Genomic DNA, 24,915 nt, shown 5'->3' on the forward strand with positions numbered 1-24,915 from the left:
TCGGGTGTATTTTGGATGCGGTTGGGGTTTTTTGGTTGTTGTTGTTTGTTTGTTTTTTTGGTCTAGACAACTTTCACCCCAATCAAAATAATAGTCAGTTGACCAGGCAGTCATTTGTGCATGGATATATCTTTTATTTCTAAATTGTAGAGAAAATATTATGTTGAATTTTAAAAAGATGAAAGTAAAACATGTTACAGTGCGTCAAATATGTTTTAAAATAATACATTTGATAGCAAGGGCGGATCTAGACATTTGTAAAGGGGAGAGGGGTGTCACAGAATTGTAATAGGAGCAAGTTGAGTTTGTGCAAGGCAAATGAGCCGAGGTCCGAAATATTCGTAATGAAGACAAGAAGAGACGTGTTTTCAGGACAGTTTACCACACCCCCATGTCCAGACCACGGTACGGCCCTGCATTTAATGGGAGCTGGTACAGGAAATAGGTACTGGGGAAAAATATCGTCTGGGTTTTTTTGCTGCATACATTTGCATATATCAAAAAATATGCAGACTCGTCTTAATAGAACGCTATTAGCCTATTTGAAAAAAAAATTGAGTGGGTTAAAAACAAGGAAAGTTTTTGTTTATGGACACCACTAAAACACATTGATTTATTATTCATCGGCTATTCGATGTCAAACATTTGGTAATTCTGACAAGTAGTTGTTTGAGGAAACCCGCTACATTTGTTTCCTAATGCAGCAAGGGATCTTTTATATCAGCTTTCCCACAGACAGGAAAGCACATACCACGGCCTTTGACCAGCTGTGATGCACTGGTTGGAACCAGAAGAAAAACAAATCAGTTGAATGGATCCACTGAGGTGGTTCGATCCTGTGACGCGGGCACCTCAAGTGAGCACTCAACCGACTGAGCTAAATCCCGCCCTGCGTGGATCAAATGACACGGGTAACAAAACTGACTATCACTGGATTAATAAAGGGAGTTAATTTGTTAAACACTTCACAAAAACCAAAAGTGTGATCATTTTATGAATTATCGAAGTGGATGTAGCAATTTACGTGTGCGACTAGTTGTGGTCGAGGGCACTCTTAGATTTACGTCTAACTTTACTCGTAACTTACGTTTACACTTCTTTGTGAAATGCTCTTTAGTCGTAGATTTACGTTTACGTGCAAAATGTAGCTTACGATGTTTAGTGAACTTGGCTCCAGTACTGTAAAACGATTTGTCTCAGATGGACTGTCAGGACAATGCATCCTTCCTGATCCTTCTGCAGGAAGACTGCCACTTTCAGGGCATTGGTGGAAAATGCCCCCACCCCCCCCCCCCCCCCCCCCCCCCCCCCCCCCCCCCCCACTGTCACCACAGCCAGTCACAGTGAATTCTGAAGCTATATACCCGGGTAACCTTTCATCAAAAATGCTTTTTCTTGTCTTGTTTGCTTTTTATTGACAACATGTTATTCCCCACTCTGCCCACCTCATCTCCTGCCACCACAACCAGTCAGTTCCGAGGCTATATAACACTTTATCAAAAATACTTTTTTTTCTTTTTTTCTTTTTATTGACAACATTTTGTCCCCTTCCATCACCACCCACACCCCACACCAACCCCCACCCCCCTGCCACCACAGCCAGTAAGTTTTGAAGCTATATAAAACCCTTCATCAAAAAGACTTTTTCTTGTCTTGTTGCTTTTCATTGACAATGTGTTGTTGCCATGCACACCCACACATTGTTTCTAACAAAAGTACATATTAGCCTAAGGGCTCCTTTGTTTTAAATTCCTATTTTTATTTATATGATATGCTGTGGAAAAAAAACCCCAGTATATTTTTGCCACTAGAGTTCATGGTAAAACCTAAGATCATGATTTTCAGGCCAGTACATTGCCTGCAGCTAGTTGACTTATAAACATTCATGGTTAAGTTCACTGAAATTAAGAGCTATCTTTAGCATCAGTACAAACCAATCATAAAAAGAAACCGACAAAAGAACCACACCGCCACTTCAAAAAAGCCATAATGGGTTCCAAATGGCATGCAGCAAAATGTAAATGGTTCTTTTACTTTCAAAGAATAAAATAATCTGTTACATTTGGTAATACAGTGAAACCCCTTTAAACCGGACACCCACGGGACCAAGACATTTATCTGGTTTTAAGAGGGATCTGGTTTTGGGAGGTTACGTTTTGTACAGGTTTTTAAAAAGGGACTCGGTAAAACGTCCGGTTTTGAGGGAATTCCGGTTTACAGGGAATTCCGGTTTATAGAGGGTCTGTTCTTGAGAGGTTTCACTGTAATTAAAAATGATATATTAATTTATTTGTAAATGTTTTATATTTTTATTCAGTTAAAATCTAAGTACAGAACATTGTATCAAGGAAAATTATCTCAAAAAGAGTTTCATCAGTGAAATATATTTATAATCTTCTACATATAAAAAACACAAACAACATATATAATACTTAATAATAGGGCTGTTCAGTAATAGTTGACTGTGTGTAAAGGACAATATATATCCTGCAATCACTGATTGGTTTAAGTGACGGATTAATATAAAGCAAAGTCATAAACTGTTACTACCAGGATATTGCTCGTCACATGATCTAAGCCTCAACGTTATATTTTGAATTGGATTTTTTAGTAGTTTAGTTATTGATGTTGTTAATTTCAGTACACTGTGTGTATATTTCTGAAATTAGATCTACTTCAGGACTAGCCACATACTATAGATTAATTTTATAACAAAAGATTGCATTCCTTTCCTTTTTATATTCAGTAGACTCTGTATTCAAACCAGCATTTTTGTAATGCAGTTTTCTGTACAAATTGGCATGATCACAGTAATTTTGGAGAAAGCTTATTCAATGTTACTGGTCTTGGTGGCATCATGGTTAAGCCATGATATATAAGGCTGGTAGATACAGTGTTCGCAGCCCGGTACCGGCTCTAACCCAGAACGAGTTTTAATGACTGAATGGGTAGGTGTAAGACCACTACACCCTCTTCTCTCTCACTAACCACAAATAACTAACAACTAACTCACTGTCCTGGACAGACAGCCCAGATAGCTGAGGGGTGTGTTCACGACAGCGTGCTTGAACCTTAATTGGATATAAGCATGAACATAATTTGAAATGAAATGAAATTAATGAATGTCCAATCTGGTAATCCAGTGGCAGATCCATAAAATCTATTTAGATGGCCCTATGATATGTGCTCGAAGGACACAAACATTCCCAAAGGGATTCCTTGGATTTTGGGGCAGGACGTAGTCCAGTGGTAAAGCGTTCACTTGATGTACGGTTGGTCTGGGATCGATCTCCGTCGGTGGGCCCATTGAGCTATTTCTTGCTCCAGCCAGTGTACCACGACTGGTATATCAAAGGCTGTGGGATGGTGTATATAAAATATCCCTTGCTGCTAATCAAAAAGAGTAGTTTATGAAGTGGCGACAGCGGGTTTCCTCTCTCAATTCTGTGTGGTCCTTAACCATATGTCTGACGCCGTATAACCGTAAATAAAATGTGTTGAGTGCGTCGTTAAATAAAACATTTCCTTCCTTTCCTTGGTATTCTCCAAAGTACAAAAATAAAAAAATACAATTAAAATATAACTGTCACAAAATTCAGGGGGTGAGCCCAGTGCCCCCCCCTTAGATCCACCTCTGTACTCTTTCTATATGAGTGCATTTTGTGAGTCCTTGTTGAATTGTGTTTGGACATGAATCCAGTTTCAACAGAGTCCACTGTATTTTATGATCATTTGAGTGGCAGCTGCTGTTAACCCACTTCAGCCGTTTCACCTTATGACTTAATTTGAAAAAAAATCCAGAAAATCCTGGAAGGACTCATAATAAAGCCATGCAGCTTAGTACCTTTGTATAAAAAAAAATCAAATACTGTAAAATCATTAACTTCCATTAGCAAACCATAAACCTTCTGTCAGTCAGCAAAATAATTTAGGCTTTGATATATAAATGTTCATTATTACTGTTTATGTGGTTGTTGGTTTTTTGCAGATCCTATGAAATTTGACTTCTAATAGATTTTTTAATGATATATTTTCATATTGAACTTTCGTTAAGTAAACCAAATAATGTCCATATTCATGTTTATAATGGAATATAGGTTGTTATTTTTTTCAGATATTATATAACATTGTTTTACATGTGAAAATTTTCTGGATTTGTACATAATTATTTTGTGATTTATAACTTTGCAGGTTGAAAGATAACCAATGAAGTAATTGCAGTTACATGCATTAATTACAATCATAAATGTGGTTCAGTCAACTCTGTGATGTATGAAATAAAGATACATGTATTTAATAAAACAATTAATAAATTTATAATGCATAAATATTTGGCAACAAAATCAACAACAACAGTGTCATGCTAACTTATTAAAAAATCTGTCTAATGGTGAAACAGTGGCAGTTGCATATAGCAGCAGACATATTATCAAAATATCCTTTTGACTGTTGTGCAGAAATATGATTCTGAAAGTGTTATTGGTTTTGTCATTCACATTTAATTTATCACATTGCTTTAAATACAACTGAACCACATCAGACTCACAGAACTGGAAATACACTGAAACCCTCTAAACCCAACATTCACGGAACCAAGACAAAAGTCTCGTTTAAGAGGTATCTGGTTTAAAGAGGTTAAATTGGCACTGATATTTTAAAAAGGACCATGAGGGAATTCTGGTTTACACAGGGTCCAGTTTTAAGGAGTTTCACTGATGCAATTTGATTGATTTGCTGATGTGCTGCATACATCATAAATTACACTTGTTACGGTCAATGAAAATATTCTTAACAATCATTAATCAGGAAGTTTTAGTTTTTTTCGACTATATATGCATCAAGCAGTTTGTCAGAGTGTATATGCACCAACACAATTAGCAGAACATGATTTATTCCATAATTCAATAATACAGTCATTTCTTGAAACTCCTAATCACACATTGTCAATGAGCCAGTTTGTAATTACATTCCAGAAGTATTTCCCATCCATCATGATGCTTGTTGTAGTTTTAATCTTCTTGCCCATACCAGCTAGTGGGCACCGATTTGCAGTAATATGATGATCTAATTGGATTAGTGAGGAATTGCGTCTGCCAAAAAAGAGAGACTGCATGATTCTGGAAGCCACTGAACAATGACGTCTGGTTTCTGCCATATGAATCTTGATTCCCGGCCACCACCTAAGGGAAATTCGAATAATTTCAAGCTCAGCTTACTTCAGTGTATTAAAGTGAGACTGAGAATTTCACATGCGTTGATCACTAATGAATCATAGATGATTTACAGATTCAGAAAGATATGCAGCTGTGGAGAAACTTTTGTATTGAATATAGGCCCATGCTTCTGATGAAGTCTTGTGTCTTTACATAATATGTATATGAAAGCTTCTCTTTTTTTCTGTTGAAGAATAACCTAATTTTATTCTATAACTTACCCATGATATCCATATACTAAACCCATATGATACTTTTAGTGTATTAACCCGGTTAATAATGGTATGCAAATTTGCAAGGTCTCTAGGTAATGTGTTGCTGTGGATGGGTCATTTACTTACAAGCCAAAAAGACCTGTCTACCTGAGCGTAACGTTTTCAAAGATTTAGATAAAATGGGTGATGTCAAACTAATTTGTACTACTCGTGATGACGTCATATTACCAATGGCGGAAACTTTAGTACTGTGGTTTAGTAAAAATTGAATTAAAATGTTATTTTAGAAGTGTTATAGGATAAATAGAATTTGCTACTCGTGTTTTTTAATATGTAAAATATCAACCTCGTCTAGTTAATCGGTATTTGTTTTGGCAGAGCCTCGACAAATACTAATTAACATAGACTTTTGTTGATATTTTCCATATTAAAAAATACTTGTGATGAATCCTGTATTTATCTTAGTTTAATCAATCCAGTGTAAGTACTGTACCTCTTGGTAGATGCATTCTAAATTTCTAACCACAGTTGGCGGGATTTAGCTCGAGGGCTCGTAATAAATGACGACACCGACGGCAATTACCATAGTTGCAGTATGAATTGCCATCGGTCAGGGGTTTCACCGATGGCAGGTTTTTTTGCTGATGGAGAAAAATTATTGCTGTCGCTTGAAAGGACTGTTTTTGGTTTTATATTTATTGCAAGAGTTACTGATTTAAAATGGCCATAGGCAAGCTCAAAATTGCCATTGGTGAGCATTTTGCATACAAAAAAACAAAACATTTAAAAATTGCCATAGGTGACAAATTCTTCAGTTGGTAAAACATTCCTTCCTTCCTTCGTCAATGGACGTATTCTGTTTTTCCCATTACAGTTAGTGAATGCCACACGACTGCTTGATCACAGACCATTGTATTGACTGTGCTCCCTATGGGAAAGCACATTTTGAAATCCATGTCTGCATTGAGTAGGAGTAGCCTATGTGGTTTCTTCTGTTTCAGCCAATATTAAAATAATCATACAGCCATTCTAGTAGTTTGTCGTTTAATTTGTGCAGAGAATTTGTGGAAGAAATATTCCTATACTTTACTTTCTAATGCATGTCCTCAATGTCTTAATGCAAGCATTCTGGCAAAGGTTGTCATTTTCTGGTAGAAGTATTCCAACAAAGGTTCTTATTGTCTAATGCTAGGTTCAGATTACCAACTGCCAGAAGAAAGTTTGTCAACTCGACGGTTGCGTTGTAATTTCCCCATCTCACGACTTACAGGGTGTATACTACCAAATCAAATCCCATAGAGGACAATAGTAAGATATGTGGCTAAAACTCCTACCTGCAACGTATCAACCGACATAAATGCCACGGATATAAATACTACCACCCCTTACACTTTAAGTGAATCAGAAAAAAATGGGGGTCAAGCTGCTCGTTTCTGAGATAACGGGTAGCGTCTATGACTACCCTAATTTCACACAAAATTCGAGTACTTTTTTTACAGGTACCCCATACATGTTTCAAGCACAAGGCTACTTGACACATTGGTACTAGATGAAATAAAATTGCACATTATTTTTTACCCAGATGAAACTATTATTTTTTACAACCAACACACTCACATTTATAACCAATCACAGGACTTGTGGTGTTCATTTCGCTATCAAAAGTTGGGTGCACCTCGAACTTTGACCCAGCCGGAAGTTATTTGGTTTAGTACTACCTATAACTGGTGTGCTCAGATTAACAACTTGAGAATCAAGTTGTAAGAGCACTCAAGATTATTCCTATCCCGAGTCAGACCCCCAATCCTATCGGGAGGCCGGACTCAGGATAAGCATGTTCGAAACCCTAGTGGTATATGGACACGTTAAACCAGTTACTGAGTTAAGCACTCAGACTAGCAACTGGACAGTTATAGAAGTTGTGACAGCAGAAAGTTTGCTAATATTGTGCTGGCAGTTGGTAGCCTGAAAATAACATTAGTCACTGCATTATACTCTGGATCCAATTAGTGAAAATTGCATGACACTGTTTCTGGTTGATTGAAACAATTTTATTACTTCATGCTCATGGTCTTTTCACTGTGACCTTGGTATGAATATAATGGACGAATGGATCGATACATTGATGGATCATTGGATGAATGGATGAATGGACAGTTAGATGATAAAATCATGAATAAATCATTGGATGCGTAAATTTCAAAATGCACAAAAACATTGATGATTACATGTAAAACTAAGATACATGTATTGAGGTATATATCATTTATGATCATTAAAAAGTAAATCATTTGCCCAAGTAATACATGACACACATACTACATATATTTTCTATCATGCTGTTATTATTAACCATTTTTTATACCACTGCCCCTTTTCCTTTCTCTCCTCTAATTCCATCTCATCTCTTCCCGATCTGGCAAATCCTATCTTTCAACTTGTTTTGATGTCCACCTCCACATCCCAGTCCTTGTCTCTTGAACTGTGACAGGTACTCGTCTCCTGTGGCTATCCGTGCCACACACCTGTCATTCCCCATCAGCTTTCAGCTGTAGGCTTAGTCTGACCACTTTTTGTCATGCTGTTATTAGTCCCTACCGGTCCAACTGAAGGGGACTATATAGGTTCCATCTCTGTCTTTCTGTCTGTCTATCTGTCCATCTGTCTCATGTATAGTTTTCCGGACATTTTTTCCACAATGCTTCAAGATATTGACCTGAAGTTTTGTGTGTAGCTTTATCAAGTACTGTTACAGATCCAGTTTGACTTTCATGGCGATTTATCTGTTTTTTCACAGAGTTTATGGCCCTTGAAAATAGGAGATACGGAAATGTGTTGGGCTCAGTATTGCTTTATAATAGCAGTACTTTCAGAATGCTTGTTACATTAGGTTTTTTGTTGTATATATATTTTTTAATTTCCATTTAATTTTGATTGCTTAATTGACGTTTTATCAGAACCACAATACATGCTAATTAAGGTGCTGATGATAACCACAGACTGTTTATATTTTCCAGAAACTGTCACTTCGACCAGAGTCAGGACAGTGCGGAAGAGATGCCAGAGAAGCAGCAGCAGCAGCAGCAGTCGACGTCTGATGTGACGATCACCGAGCGATCGCAGAACTCGAAGAACCACGAGAAGGTGGGCAGGTTTGAGGATCGAACCGCAGTGTTCACCATCGAGTCGGTGGAGAGCAAGGAGAACCAGGCCTACTCGGCGACCAACACCGCCTACTCGCTGATCCAGAACTCCAAGCGCAAGTTCCCGCTGCAGCGCAAAAGCTCGAACATCACCAACGACTCAGGCCGCAGCTCGACGAGCGAGAACGAGGAGGACAGTGTGTTCCGGGAGGAGGACGAGGACGTGGCGCGGCGTCACAGCATCGCGTGCATTGACTCGACGGGCCACCTCAACGTGCCGCAATTCGCCGACTACATCAGTGCGTCGCAGGTGTCCACAGACTTCAGGACCAGCTCGTCGTGCGCATCGCTGAGCACGCCAAGCGAGACCGCAGAGTACTCGCTCAACGGAGCGAACACAAAGCGCGCACCCAAGATCGTGTACAGCTACTCGGAAGACAGACTGAGGACATCAGATGCAAGACGACCTATATTCCCTTCCTTGCCTTTCTCTCCTTACGGGTCCCCCACCACCTCGCCACGGTTACGACGCCAGCCCACCTTGGAAACGCACAGAGTTTCGGTTTCGGATATCGATGGTTACATACAGCTGAATCAGTACACATTGAAAGATGAAATTGGAAAGGTAGGATTTTTTTGCCCCTCTTATGGCTTAAAGAAATTGGGACATCATTTGTTTTTTCATTTATTATATATAGTAGAACATTCAGGCGGTTTCTAATTCCAGCATTGGATGCGTCTCCTTCTTGTTCAGATTACATAAATTCATTTTCTTTCTTAAAAAGTGCAAAAATTATTTCTTGGTATTAAACATAGATGCTATTCAACAAAATTTTGTGGTTTTTATACCTCCCTCCTATGTAACAATTTGTAAAGCTAAGACCACTTGCACCTTATAAATTATATAAAATTAAGAACAACATTTAATAGCAATAACTTGGCTGCATTTTACTCCATAAATAAAAATGAGACAATTGTTTTGGAAACATTATGTAACTCTTGACAAACACTTCCCTCCCACTCTCATAATATTTGTATTGCATGTTATGATTCCTAAAAGCATATTACATAATTGATGAATGTCATAGTTAATTATTTAGAGGATATTAAATGATTATTTGTTACCATTTATCTTACAACAAGTTGTTTTCAAACATGTCAAACAAGTGCATACGAGTTACATATATTTTTAAACCAATGAGTTGTAAGATAAATGATATGAAACAGCCACAAATATAGTATTCTCTTATCAACATCCTACAATTACAATGGCATTCTTCTAATCTTGTGGCAGTTTAAGCATTTATGATGTCGTAACATCAGTTAGATCGGCTGTTATATTCATTTAATATTTCAGAAGTCTGCTTTTGTGAACCTATAAATAACTCATTATAGTAGCTAAATGTATGAAAAAAAACCTACATTACTTTAGTACAAGAAAGTTTGTTTAATTTGAAAATACCCAAAATGTATCGATTGATGCAAATAATTTTGTTATACAAATAGTGTCAATAGAAAACTGTTTTTGTTTATTCATTTGCACTGTGAGTAGTGAGCTATAGAGGTGTGTGTTTTCAAGTGTGAAATGTTGTTTATTTTGGAATGTTTTATTACCTGGACCATTATCGGCATTGTAAAACAAACAAAAAAGGAAACAAAAAGTGTTTATTATGCGTCCATACTTTGGTGCTGAAAATATCACTGCACAACTGGTGTAGCAAAGGCCGTGATATGTACTATCCTGTCTGGAATAGTGCATATAAAAGATCCCTTGCTGCTAATCGAAAAGAATAGCCCATGAATTGGCGACAGCAGGTTTCCTCTCTCATTATCTGTGTGGTCCTTAGCCATATATCTGACTGCAAATAAAATGTGTTGAGTGCATCATTAAATAAAACATTTCCGTCCTTCCTATGTGCTTGGACTGGATGAAAGAAAGAAATGTTTTATTTAACAACACACTCAACACATTTTATTTACGGTTATATGGCGTCAGACATATGGTTAAGGACCACACAGAGTTTTGAGAGGAAACCTGCTGTCGCCACTACATGGGCTACTCTTTCTGATTAGCAGCAAGGGATCTTTTATTTGCGCTTCCCACAGGCAGGATAGCACAAACCATGGCCTTTGTTGAACCAGTTTTGGATCACTGGTTGGTGTAAATGGTTTACACCTACCCATAGAACCTACCAGCCTGTAGACAGATGGCCTAATCACTACGCCACTGAGGCTGGTTGGACTAGATGAGGTCAATGGCATCGCCATGAAATGGAATATTTCTGTCTGCATGCACTCAGACAGACACACACACACACACACACATGCACACACAGACAGACATTGACACACACACACAGACACAGACACACACAGACACAGACCCAGACACACACACAGACAGACACAGACACACAGACACATACACATACACACAGACACAGACAGACACACACATGCACACAGACACACACACACACATACAGACAGACACACACACAGACACACAGACACAGACAGACACACACATGCACACACAGACATGCACGTGTCTGTGCATGTGTATGCATGTGTGTGTGTGCATGTGTGTGTGTGTGTGTGTGTGTGCATGTGTGTGTGTCTGTGTCTGTGCATGTATGTGTCTGTGTCTGTGTATGCATGTGTGTGTGTGTGTGTGTCTGTGTCTGCATGTGTGTGTGTGCATGTGTGTGTGTGTGTCTGTGCGTGTGTGTGTGTCTGTGTCTGTGTGTGCATGTGTGTGTGTCTGTGTATGTGTGTGCATGTGTCTGTGTGCATATGTGTGTCTGTGTGTGTGTGTGTGTGTGTGTGTTCGTGCATTGCGTGTGTGTTCATGCGTGCATGAATGTGTGCATGTGTGCTTGTAATAAAGTGTAGTTTGCAAGGATATAAAATTAAATGTTTGTGCATTTTTATTTTTTATTTCAACAGGGTTCCTATGGAATTGTAAAATTAGTTGTCAATGAAGAAGATGAAAGCAATTATGTAAGCTGCTAGTTTTTCTATTTCTGTTGTCGATTCTGAATTTACTCCCATTTTAGTCTGTGTAGCCTATTACAAATGTTTTTATGTGTCTCACAATTACAGTATTTCCTGTTTCTTAGCATGATAATTGTGAGCCTTTGGCAAGTCAAATCACATGTTACAGACCATTACATGTACAAACCATCATTGATAGTGCGTTGCTTGATGCACAGTTGGTTTGGGATCGATTCCCATCAGTGGACCCATTGGGTTATTTTTCATTCCAGCCAGTGCACCACAACTATATAGTAGTATATCAAAGGCCATGGTATGTGCTATCCTGTCTGGGACGGTGCACATAAGAGATTCCTTGCTACTAATTGAAAAATGTAGTGGGTTTCCTCTCTACGACTATATGTCAATTATCAAATGGTTGACATCCAATAGACGATGATTAATAAATCAACGTACTCTAGTGGTGTTTTTGACATAGTCTTAGTGAGGAAACCATTAGTAGCAATGAATCTTTTATATACACCATCCCACAGACAGGATGGCACATACAGCCTTTAATATACCAGTCATGGTGCACTGGTTGGAACGTGAAATGGCCCAATGGTACCACCGACAGTGAACAAAACAAACTTTAACTCTTTTTAGTGCAGTGTAGGGCAGGATTTAGCTCAGTCAGTACATACTTGTACTTGCTTAGGCCATAGGATCAAAGTTCAGTGGACCTTTTTTTTTCTTGTCCCACCCTATTCCCCATAACTGACATATATCAAAAGCTGTGGCTTGTGGGAAAGTGCATGTAAAAGATTCCTTGCTACTAAATGAAACATGTAAGCGGTTTCCTCCAAACGTGTCATAAGTATCCAGTATTTGACATCCAGTAGCTGATGATTATGCTCTAGTGGTGATGTTGAACAAAGCAAACTTTAACGCTGATGGTGCAGTGACTTAAGTTGTCAGGTTTAAAGGTGAGGTTGTACAGCAGTTGACCAAACCGGCCTCGGTAGTGTCGTGGTTATACCATCGGACATACATTGTACGGCTGGCAGGTACAGCGTGGTACCAGCTCCCACCTAGAGCAAGTTTCAATGACTCAATGGGAAAGTGTAAGACCATTACACCCTCTTTTCTCTCACTAACTACTAACAACTAACCACTAACCCACTGTCCTGGACAGACAGCTGAAATGTGTGCCCAGGACAATGTGCTTGAACCTCAATAAGCAGGAAAATAAGTTGAAATGAAATGAAAGCTCTTAACCTGTTAATCCTGTGGATTAAAAAGAAAAGAAAGAAATGTTTTATTTAACAACGCACTCAACACATTTTATTTATGGTTATATGGTGTCAGACATATGGTTAAGGACCACACAGATTTTGAGAAGAAACCCGCTGTCGCCACTTCATGGGCTACTCTTTCCGATTAGCAGCAAGGGATCTTTTATTTGCACCTCCCACAGGCAGGATAGCACAAACCATGGCCTTTGTTGAACCAGTTATAGATCACAGGTCGGTGCAAGTGGTTTACACCTATCCATTGAGCTTTGCGGAGCACTCACTCAGGGTTTGGAGTCGGTATCTGGATTAAAAATCCCATGCCTCGACTGGGATCCGAACCCAGTACCTACCAGCCTGTTCACCGATGGCCTAACCACGACGCCACCGAGGCCGGTGTCATGTGGATTATATAACATGAAAAATAAACTCTGTATATTCCTCTGCCACACGCTTACTGCCACACACGATTCTGTAACCATCTTAAATAGATGGCTCCAGCTAAAAATAAACAAAGTTGTTTTTCTTCTGATTTATAGCTACAGAGTCACACTTCAATTATATACCAAAATATCGATAACAAGAGCAATTAGATGGATTAGGTAGAAGGCTGAAAAATATTATTTTTGGTTAAAATTAATGGTACAATACATGTTTTCAGACAATATGTTTTTGGGCTAGCTAAGTCCTAACAGCGGTATGGTCTTTCCTTCAGGGTGTAAACCACCAAATCAAATCACATACATGTAGATGACAGTTGTAAAATATGTGGCTAAAACTGCTATAGGCCTACACAGCATTTTAATCAACATATGTACTCTGTGGATATAAAGGGGTGAAATGTAGCCCAGTGGTAAAGCGTTCACTTGATGCACGGTCGGTCTAGGATCGATCCCCGTCGGTGGACCTATTTCGCTATTTCTCATTCCAACCAGTGCTCCACAACTGGTGTAACAAAGGCCGTGGTATATACTATCCTGTCTGTGGGATGGTGCATATAAAAGATCCCTTTCTGCTAATTGGGAAGAGTAGCCCATGAAGTGGCAACAGCGGGTTTCCTCTCTCAATATCTGTGTCCTTAACCATATGTCTGACGTCATATAACTGTAAATAAAATGTGTTGAGTGTGTCGTTAAATAAAACATTTCCTTCCTTCTATGGATATGAATACATTCACCCCTCAACCTTATAGTAAATAGGGGAGAAAATGTAGATTAGTATGTATCCAGCAAAAGGGCGGGATGTAGCCCAATGATAAAGCACTCGACTGATGCATGGTTAGTCTAGGATCAATCCTCATTGGTGGGCCTATTGGGCTATTTCTCGTTCCAGGCAGTGCACCATGACTGGTATACCAAAGGCTGTGGTATGTTCTATTCTGTTTGGAATTATCCATATAAAGGATACTGGCTACTAATGGAAAAATGTAGCAGGTTTCCTCTCTAAGTCTGTCAGAATTACCAAATATTTGACGTCCAATAGCCAGTGATTCATAAATTAATGTACTCTAGTGGTGGTGTTAAACAAAACAAACTGTATCCAGCAACTGCTCTGTCTCAGACAGTGCACATCTAAGTGATGAGGTGTAGAGTCACAATGTTATTTCTAGGAACAGATGTCAGTGAAATTGTCACAATGGCAGCATGACCAGTTTCCTGAAATCTTCTGAATGATGTTAGTGCATAGTGCAGTCAGTTCAGAAACAATTTGTATTAAAATAACATGGTTAACGGTTAGTAAGCAGGAAGCCTTAAATCCCTCAATAATATTAAGCACATTACATTATATGAAAAATATCTGTGACTGCCAAGGTCATAAAAGGCAATAGTATTTTTTTTTTTTTTGCACGCAGATCTGAGAAAAATAATCATATTTGTGTAAATATTAAGTAATTGCTGTACAAGGATTGTGAAATTCTTTTCAATGTTTTTATTTTATTCTGTCACTCTAAAGTCATAAACTTCTTTCACAACTGTTGTGCTGCACACCCACTCATGTAAGAATCAGTGTTTGTAGTAACTATATGTCATATTAATACAATGATTGCTGTTATCTTCCAGGCAATGAAAATTCTATCCAAAAAGAGGTTGATGAAGAAAGCTGGATTTTTCGGTATGTTTTATGGTCTGTCTTGGGGGTTTTAGGTTTTTTTCACAGAGTTCATGTGATGTGGGTTTGTAATTATCAGTTTACAGCTAATAATGAGTCAGTGTAACAACGTAAATTATAGACAAGTAGATTATGTAATGTTTTACTGGTAACAACAGAATTCTAGAATTATAACAATGAGGTTATAATACACGATAGGCATGTGTAATTAGTTTGTTGTGACAGTTGTTAATGGTGTGGTATAGTAGTTACAAGAACATTATTTTACTATTTTTACATTATTTGTGATAAATAACTACACATTAATCAATCTCAAACATATCTTTGCATAAATTACTTAGGAATGATTACTTAGGAATGTCAAAATTGTAATGCACAGTGCTTTTATGCTGTGATAACAGTCACATTCAGTATAACTACATGTAGATTCCTGGACAATTCACAAAATCTGGCAACTTGACTGTTGACTGTTAGCAACTGGATCAGGGTTTCTGCCAGAGGGTAAAATGGGTATGGCACCATACCCAAATTTTTGGCAGATATATTTTTTTAAGTTGACCTTTTGACAAAATGAATGACTCTTTATCATTACTGTATGATTTTCTTAACACTAACTTTAAACCTAACCCATTTTCTTTGTTGGGGGAATAACAGGTGCATGAAGCACACACACTGTAAATATTCAATTCCATAGCCCCATACCCAAAAATTTCTTTCTGGCAGAAACACTGTGGATATAGGGTCATCAGAGACAGAAGAGTTGCACAAAGACAGCAAACTTGTCAGCATCATCTGAATTGCATAGCATTACAAAGAGTGTTTGCCTCAATTGAACACACCTAATTCAATCTTGTTTTCTTAAGGATTATCCAGTAAAACGTTTTGGACTTGTAAATTAAATTGTTTAGTTGTAATTTTTATTGAAGGTATAATGTTTACAGTTCTAAGCAAAAGTTACGAAATATTGTTTGGCAGGAAGCTGCCATTATTATATGCAACTTTAAGATAGCACCTTTAAAGTTACTGACTTAGTTCTTGAGTTACTGCCTTTTCTGTTTCATATAAAATGCATTTAGAACTTTCTTAGAAACAACAGGATCATTAAAAACATGTTGGATTTACTAGAATTAATCATTTTCATGAGACGTTGCAAGTAATGGTAAAAAACAACAACAACTGTATAATATCTTAACAAGTTTTTCACTTTAAAACTGAAATCTTGTCAGTCAATATCTTTTACTAAATGCAAAATACAAATTAAACTACACTTTTAGTAAATTTGTCAGTTTATACTATCAACAGAATCTAATATCACCATCTGTTTATAAATTAACAGCTAAAAGATATAGCTGAACACAGGTTTGATTGTTGACATGTATAAAAAAAACAATGTTATATTTTGTTGATCACTTTCATTATGGGATTGAATATTAATGAACTCTTGAACAATAAGCTCTTGTTTGAATCATAATACTTTAATCATGAGAGAAATAAAATCAGACTTGATAATTATTATAGAAATGTGAATACCAATGAACTCTTGAATATTAAACATTATAATATTAAAGACATGTAAAATTTAAATAAATTTTTATGAAATCTTGAATATTTAAATTCGGCAACACTGAGAAATGTTAAAAATTACTCTCTTTTTTTCTTGCAGGCCGATCACCTCCACTTCGCGACGGCAAGAAAAGAAATCCTATGCCCAACCCACTTGAGCGTGTTTATCGGGAAATTGCCATCCTGAAAAAGCTAGACCACCCTAATGTTGTGAAACTTGTAGAAGTCCTAGATGACCCAGAAGAGGATAATTTATATTTAGGTCAGTCATCCTTGTTGTTATCTAAATCCTGAATGATCGAATTTAGTATATAACATTTAGTAAAATATCTTAAAATATCAGTGAAATAAAAGTGTTATCAGTCACTCAGTGACGATAAGACATTATAGAGTGAAAATTTCACTATTTCACTCTAAAATGTGTTATCGTCACTGTAGAAAGTGTTATCTTCACTGTAAGAAAGCCGGTACTATTTTGCTGCTGGTATTTTAAAAATAAAGATAAATTGCCAAAAGTTATATAATAAATAGAACATTTCAAGTTTTTTGTCAAATATGATTTATATCTCATCTCGTGAAGTTGGCAATCATATCACACTCGTCGCGCAAGTGTGACTCGTGAGATATGATTGCAAACTTCACTCGATGATATATAAATCATATTTCACAAAAAACATGAAATATCCTCTGTTTATAAAATCTGGAATGTGTGAGGATGAAAATATCACAATTTAACTGGATGGAAAACTGAAATTTCAAATACATTTAGCTGAAAAAGACAAATATGTTAGAACCCTATTATTCCTTGGTTGGTTTTAAACCAAAACAAACCCCCCCAAAAAAACAAAAACAAAAAACAACAAAAAATCCCTACATATTTATTTATCTTATTGAAAGTTTTGTCATCTTCAGTTATCACATAAAAAAAAAAATCTTGGTTTGGGTTTCCCCTTCACCCTATTTATAAGGAGAGGCATGTTTAACAACACCCAGCATATTGTTTTAATAAGTGTGACACTTTCTCTTTAGAAATGAGAGAGAAGAAACCCACTACCCTCCCACCATATAATTACTAGGGTTGGGTTCCTTTAATTTCTGTGTGGTTTTTGATTAAACAGAATCATGTGTTGAATTTTTCTGCTTGAAAGTCGTATCGGCTATCATGTATTATAATGTCTTGGTATTCCACCGGACTTCGTGTGACTGGGAGAGCGTAACACTAGCTGATTGCCTGACACTTGCAAATTAGTTTATATCAGTCGCTGGCTGATTGTTTTTATTAATAATGAATATCTGCATCCTGACAAAGCTGTCTATTTTATTGAAATTCTGTGTTTCTGTCTGTGTTCGCGTCACCCATATCAGAGTCTGTCGATAGTGCCACACCGGCAGGAGTGATTCCCGCTTATTACAGTCAGAAGTCACTCGCCTCCATCTGTCTGCTATTTAGGTCAACGTAAGACGTAGGTCTGCTTAAAAATGAAATAAAATTGATTTACTATGACTTATATTGCAACTAGGCTGTGAGAATTCATTAATAAAAAGAAAACCCAGTTGTGTCTTGAGTTACAAATCATAAAATGTATCTTCTGAAATGATTTTTGAGGAATTTGTTTTTTAATCTTTGTTATGTTCAAAACTTCAAATCATGCAGATACATGTACTTGTTATATTTTCTTTATGGCTTTTTGTCAGAGATCTGTAAAGGATAATATGAAAACTTGGATTAAAATTAGTCTCATTACATTGCACATATGTATTTTGATATTGACCAAAACAAGCAGCCATGTATCTTTTATATGCATTTATCCATAGACAGGGGGGGGCAGGATGTAGCCCAGTGGTACAGCACTCTCTTGATGTGTGGTTAGTGCGGGTTCGATCCCTGTCGGTGGGCCCATTAGGCTATTTTTCGTTCCAGCCAGTGCACCACGATTTATATATGAAAGGCCATAGTATGTGCTATCCTGTCTGTGGGATGGTGCATATAAAAGATCCCTTGCTGCTAATCGAAAAAAGTAGCCCATGAAGTGGCGACAGCAGGTTTCCTTTCTCAATATCTGTGTGGTCTTTAACCATATGTGAGACACAATATAACCGTAAATAAAATGTGTTGAGTACGTCATTAAATAAACCATTTTCATTTATCGATAGACAGAGCAGTACATATCAAAGCCTTTGATGCATTAATCATGGAGCAGTAATGTTGATCAATCCTACCTATCATTCATTTCAACTTATTTTCATGTTTATATCCAATTAAGGTTCAAGCACGCTGTCCTGGGCACACACCTCAGCTATCTGGGCTGTCGGTCCAGGACAGTGAGTTAGTTGTTAGTAGTTAGTAAGAGAAAAGTAAAGAGGGTGTAGTGGTCTTATGCCTACCCATTGAGTCTTTAAAACTCACTCTGGTTGAGAGCCTGTACCAGGTTGCAAACCCTGTACCTACCAGTCTTAACCACGACACCACTGAAGTGAGTTTTGTACTACTGAGCTACATCCAGCCTGGATGGTATGTGCTTTCCTGTCTGTGGGAAAATGCATATAAAAGATCCCTTGCTGTATTGGCAAAAATGTAGCAGGTTTCCTCTGATGACTGTAAGTCAGAATTACCCAATGTTTGCCATCCAGTAGCCGATGATTAATTAATCAATGTGCTCCAGTGGAGTTGTTAAACAAAAAAAAATCTCTTGATCAGTCTATTAGTATTTCATATTTTGATATACATGTATCTACCGGGTACACTCCAGATGTCAATACTTGGCTTTAACTATAGTATCAAATATGTTTCTATTCATGTCAAGGAATAATATTTGTGGTGATTAAATGCAGACCATTGAAACTAATTTTAAATAATACACATACCAGAAACCTAAAGAAAAAACCAGTTTGTGTTAAATACAGTAAACATGTCCATGGAATGCTGGAGGGGCCTCGCCTGATCTTATCCTCATAAAATGTTTTTGAATCTAGATTCAGGATCAAAACTTTAGAAAATAAGTTTATGTATGGACCATGACTCCCACATTTGTGTTATGGAGATTATGATGTCTGTCATCATTACACTATTTAATATTTATTGCTTGTGTAAAAAAACCCAAAAAAACCCCAACCACCCCCCACCAAAAAAGAAAAAGAAACAAAAACAGCAATAAACAATTACATGTCTATGATATTACTGACAGACTTTGAAACTTTGCCACATTGCATTTTGTCTTTGCTTCTTGATATGAATTTGATATAAAGAGCCAGAAATATTTTTCTATTTCAGCCAAATGAAGATTTTCAAATTACTTGAAATGTATGCTCCCAGATAGCTTTTAGTATGGGAGCGATATCCATTTTCAGATCAAATTTGTTATCTTTGTTCGTTTCTGCTTTTTATGAATTAAGGATACTGAGCCGCGGTGATGGATTTGAAAACATGCTGATGACACGTATTCTCTGACCGTATTCTTCCCTCACCTAATGTGTTGGTCTTGGGCTAACGAAGTCACTCTCAGTATTTTGAGATTTCTGGCCTCGCTGAATGGCTATACAGAGAGGGCCTCTTACAGCGGAAGTCTAATTCCAGTCATATTGACAAATGTTTTGCTCTATTCAACCAATACACAGGGAATCGTGCCGGTCTTAATGCACATTTACCAGGCGGGAGACTTTGGTGTATCGACCCAGGGACGAAGATGGTCCTTGTAACGAGGTCTGACTGTAGTTGCTAATTTGATGTGGTTTTATAGCTTGAAAACTAATTTGTTAAATCATTTTTTTGCAATAATAATTACACGGTTAGTTTTTTTGCACTAATATATAATTTCAAGGTTAGGTTTTGCATAATTCCAGCCTTTTGATATTAAAATTAAGTATAAGACAAGTAATAGTATAATCAGAAGGTATTTCATCCTCAGCAAAACTAACATGGATAGTTTTATGGGCCTGAAACTGCATACTGTAATTAAGATTTGATAAAGAAAAATCAGAGAAAAAAACAATTTGACCTTTTGTAAATGTCAATTAAAGTGGCTGCTGTCTGAATGAGACTGAATAAATGTCATAAAGCAACATATACTGAACTGTACTAATAATACACCCATCAGATTTGTAGTTGTATAAAGGATATGAGAAGAAATATTAAATAATTTAACTGATTTTGTATAACTGGATGTATTCTGGTAGGCAAAAAATAATCTATAAATTGTATACAAGGGTTGGAGTTATTGTGTGTTTTATAGTAACCTCACCTCGTGTGATAGCAGTAACAACTGAAAATTGGGTCATGAGTTTTCAGTGGAGTTCAGTGTACATCAGTTTGCATTATATAGCTGTAATGATATGGTAGGTCGCAATACGATACATATCCCGATACTTGGGTCGCAATACGATACACATCGAAATACTTAACTTTTCATATCAATCATTGATAATTAAACTGTTTCATTCAAGTTTATGAAACATGAGAACCTTAATCAGAATTTAAGATATGACACAAGCTCTATTAAAGGATAGTTTTATTGTCACCTGACAATAAAATGAAATTAAAATGTTTCGAAATACAAATGGGAAGTCTTGAGCAAAAATTAACTTAACATGCTTGTTCAGTGCAGTTAAATGGAATTTCAGTTTTTTTCGTGAGAAAAATCAACTTGTTAACATGTTTAGGTTTCAGTGCAGACTGCTGGGCGGTTACAACATCCCCTGGTGTACAAAACACCTTTTCAGATGGTTACAGACATAGAGGGAACACACAGATTCTTTTTTTTTTGTTTAGTAAATTTCGTGAACAAAAAATACACCAGACAATATCAATGTCGAGGACTATTAATAGATGCCTCAAATGCTGGGGAATTCCAGCAACTGAATTTTGAAATTATGTTTTCATTGTTTTACTGTACATGTTCATAAGTTTGTAAATTTCTGCTTCAACCTTTTTTACCAAAAAGTATTAAAACATGAATGTATCGTATCGTGATACAGCTGTCCTGAATCAATGTATCGTATCGTGGCCCTCGTATTGTGATGCGATACTGTATCACTGTATCGTTACAGCTCAATAATAATTGATGCCGTACCTATCCTAAAATAAGTGGGGTGACGATGAAAAGATGTGGGGAACAGTAATAATGAGGATCTTTTCCAAATAGACAAAAAGGATCTACTTCTAAATTAATACGGACATGTTATAGTATTTTTATGGGGTGCTCCCCCACTATGTATGGCCCTGACAACAACATTGATATTATGAGAGGTTAAAGTTTGTTTTGTTTAACGACACCACTAGAGCACATTGATTAATTAATTATCAGCTATTAGATGTCAAACATTTGGTAATTCTGACACATAGTCATCAAAGGAAACGTGCCACATTTTTCCATTAGCAGCAAGGGATCTTTTATGTGCACTTTCCCACAGACATAAAAGCACATACCATAGCCTTTGACCAATTGTGGTGCACTGATTGGAACAAGAAAAAACCCAATTAGTTGAATTGATCTTGCGATGGAAGCACCTCAGGCGAGCACTTAACTGACTGAGCTAAATCCTGCCCCTTGTGAGAGGTTATTACTTTCGTTTGTTTCAGTATCATCACATTCACATTTTAGAAATTATATTCACCAGAGACTCACATAATGTTATTTTTGTGTCTGATATATAAATATTGATGATGCCGAAATACACTTGGGTAATGGCCTATAATACTGATCAAAAGACTACCATAGATACAGTGCAGTGCAATGTAGGACTGTGTTAAAACAAAACCATTAATAAAATCATTTTAAATGTCAGCCTGCTGCATGGAGGCATCCTGGTTGATGGGGGCGGGGCATAGATACAGTGCAGTGCAATGTAGGACTGTGTTAAAACAAAACCATTAATAAAATCATTTTAAATGTCAGCCTGCTGCATGGAGGCATCCTGGTTGATGGGGGCGGGGCATAGATACAGTGCAGTGCAATGTAGGACTGTGTTAAAATAAAACCATTAATAAAATCATTTTAAATGTCAGCCTGCTGCATGGAGGCATCCTGGTTGATGGGGGCGGGGCATAGATACAGTGCAGTGCAATGTAGGACTGTGTTAAAACAAAACCATTAATAAAATCATTTTAAATGTCAGCCTGCTGCATGGAGGCATCCTGGTTGATGGGGGCGGGGCATAGATACAGTGCAGTGCAATGTAGGACTGTGTTAAAACAAAACCATTAATAAAATCATTTTAAATGTCAGCCTGCTGCATGGAGGCATCCTGGTTGATGGGGGCGGGGCATAGATACAGTGCAGTGCAATGTAGGACTGTGTTAAAACAAAACCATTAATAAAATCATTTTAAATGTCAGCCTGCTGCATGGAGGCATCCTGGTTGATGGGGACGGGACATAGATACAGTGCAGTGCAATGTAGGACTGTTAAAATAAAACCATTAATAAAATCATTTTAAATGTCAGCCTGCTGCATGGAGGCATCCTGGTTGATGGGGGAGGGGCATAGGCCAGTGGTAAAGTGCTCACTTGATGTACGGTCAGTTTATGATCGGTCTTCGTCGGTGGCACTTTTGGGATATTTCTTGTTCCAGCCAGTGCTCCACAACTGGTGTAACAAAGGCCGTGGTATGTACTATCCTGTCTGTGGGATGGTGCTTATAAAAGATCCCTTGCTGCTAATCGAAAAGAATAGTCCATGAAATGGCGACAGCAGGTTTCCTCTCTCAATATCTGTGTGGTCCTTTCCATATATCCAATGCCATATAACTGTAAATATAATGTGTTGAGTGCGTCGTTAAATAAAACATTTCCTTCCTTTCTGGTCGATGGATGGAAGTCTTCATTACCTGCGAGTCAAAATGATCAGTTCTGCTGGAAAAGCATTCACGTTGAATGTGAGTAGCACAGGAGTAGGCCTACAGGTTATTGATTCTGACTGATGGTAAATCATTGTAAAATATAATTGTTCCTTGAATTACAGTAATTAATTTAATTAAGGAAATCTGTCATCTTTAATCATTTGTTTATGTTCGGAATGTTGGGTGGAAGCTTTGGAAAGGGCAATACAATTTGTCATACTCTATGCATTTATACCTAAAAGACTAATGGATATTTATCTGTTGACATGAATGTGCGGTGTGATATATATTTTTTTGCTTCTCCATATGCTTGCAACCAAGGAGTGGGATGTAGCTCATTGATAGGACACTTGCCTGAAGTGCGATGAGTTGTAGGGTCAAACATCCTCAGTGCTGTTCCCATTCTAACCTGTCACATGACTGGTATATCAAAGGCTGCAGTATGTGATGTCCTGTCTCTGGGAAAGTATATATATATATATATATATATATATATATAAAAGATCCCTTACTGCTGTTTAGTAGGAACAGTTTGTGCAGAGGCAGTGGGTTTTCTTTCCTTGACGGTCAAAAATGACAAAATAACTACATGTATATGTTGGACACCAAATTGCTGTAGTTTAAAATCAGGCCCGTAGCCAGCATTTTAAGTGGGAGGGTTCGAATAATTATTTGCTGGGGCCTTTTGGATATGAAGTTGCCTGAAGGGGTGAAGCGCCTGAGCTATGTATGGGGAGGGGAGGGGGGTCCAGGGGCATGCTCCCCGGAAAATTTAAAATCTCTGAAAGCCTAAAACGCATTTTACTGGCAGCTGGAACTTATAATGGATATTTTTAAATAATAACTTTTGACTATTTTGTAGATTGTATTTTTGTTATTATGGTTATTTATTTATTTTGTTTTTAAGATAATGAAATTCTACTGCACATGATGAGTTAAGGGTATTGACAATTGCTTATTATAACGTTTGTAACAGAAAAGGTACATGCATAAGTATACAAGACAGGATGGTGGGGGTTTGGGGGATGGCAACTGCCCCTCTAGTGCTGGAGCAAAACCTCAAATTTGGGCAAAAATGATGGAGATATTTGGGCAAAATGTGCTAACCTGAGACATTTGTACCATTTATTTCCATCATTCTACCTGCAAAATTAGTTGTAATCCATATACAAATGCGTAGTGAGTCGTTTATAATCCTATATAGCTGTTTGGTAGTAATGGTAATATTGTTATTCAGATTCAGGCATTTTTGCTTAATTCGGGCAATAACCAGCCTGCCTTCCCTACAAAAAATGGCAGTCCGTACGCCTATGCCTCAGAACTACATGTATGATCAGTTCCTTTAATAATGAACATATTTATGAAAAATTTAACACATAACTTTCTTAAAAATTGTATCATCAGAAATCACCGCCAGCGTACACATTCCCTGTTAAGAGTACAGGTATAGTAGTCCTCAAACGTTTCCAGCAAAAGGTATTGCATAAGGTATCACATTCCATTTCATTTTTGTCACTGCATGATGCGTCAAAATGGCATCTACATGTTGGCCGTAAAATGTTTTGAAATA

At 37.3% G+C, this 24,915-nt stretch overlaps 1 protein-coding gene across 1 annotated transcript in view; it reads left to right on the top strand.

The window, feature by feature from the left end:
- Window positions 1–24,915, top strand: part of LOC121368016 (calcium/calmodulin-dependent protein kinase kinase 1-like) — a 197,136-nt gene that overhangs the window by 143,428 nt on the left and 28,793 nt on the right. The window contains exons 5-8 of the mRNA XM_041492525.1: window positions 8,446–9,196; window positions 11,521–11,574; window positions 14,900–14,951; window positions 16,612–16,773. Coding sequence (XP_041348459.1) covers window positions 8,446–9,196; window positions 11,521–11,574; window positions 14,900–14,951; window positions 16,612–16,773 — 1,019 coding nt within the window. The remainder of the gene's footprint in view (window positions 1–8,445; window positions 9,197–11,520; window positions 11,575–14,899; window positions 14,952–16,611; window positions 16,774–24,915) is intronic.

Source organism: Gigantopelta aegis, chromosome 3 (genome assembly GCF_016097555.1).
Source record: "Gigantopelta aegis isolate Gae_Host chromosome 3, Gae_host_genome, whole genome shotgun sequence".
In the NCBI taxonomy this organism is placed as follows: Eukaryota; Metazoa; Mollusca; class Gastropoda; order Neomphalida; family Peltospiridae; genus Gigantopelta; species Gigantopelta aegis.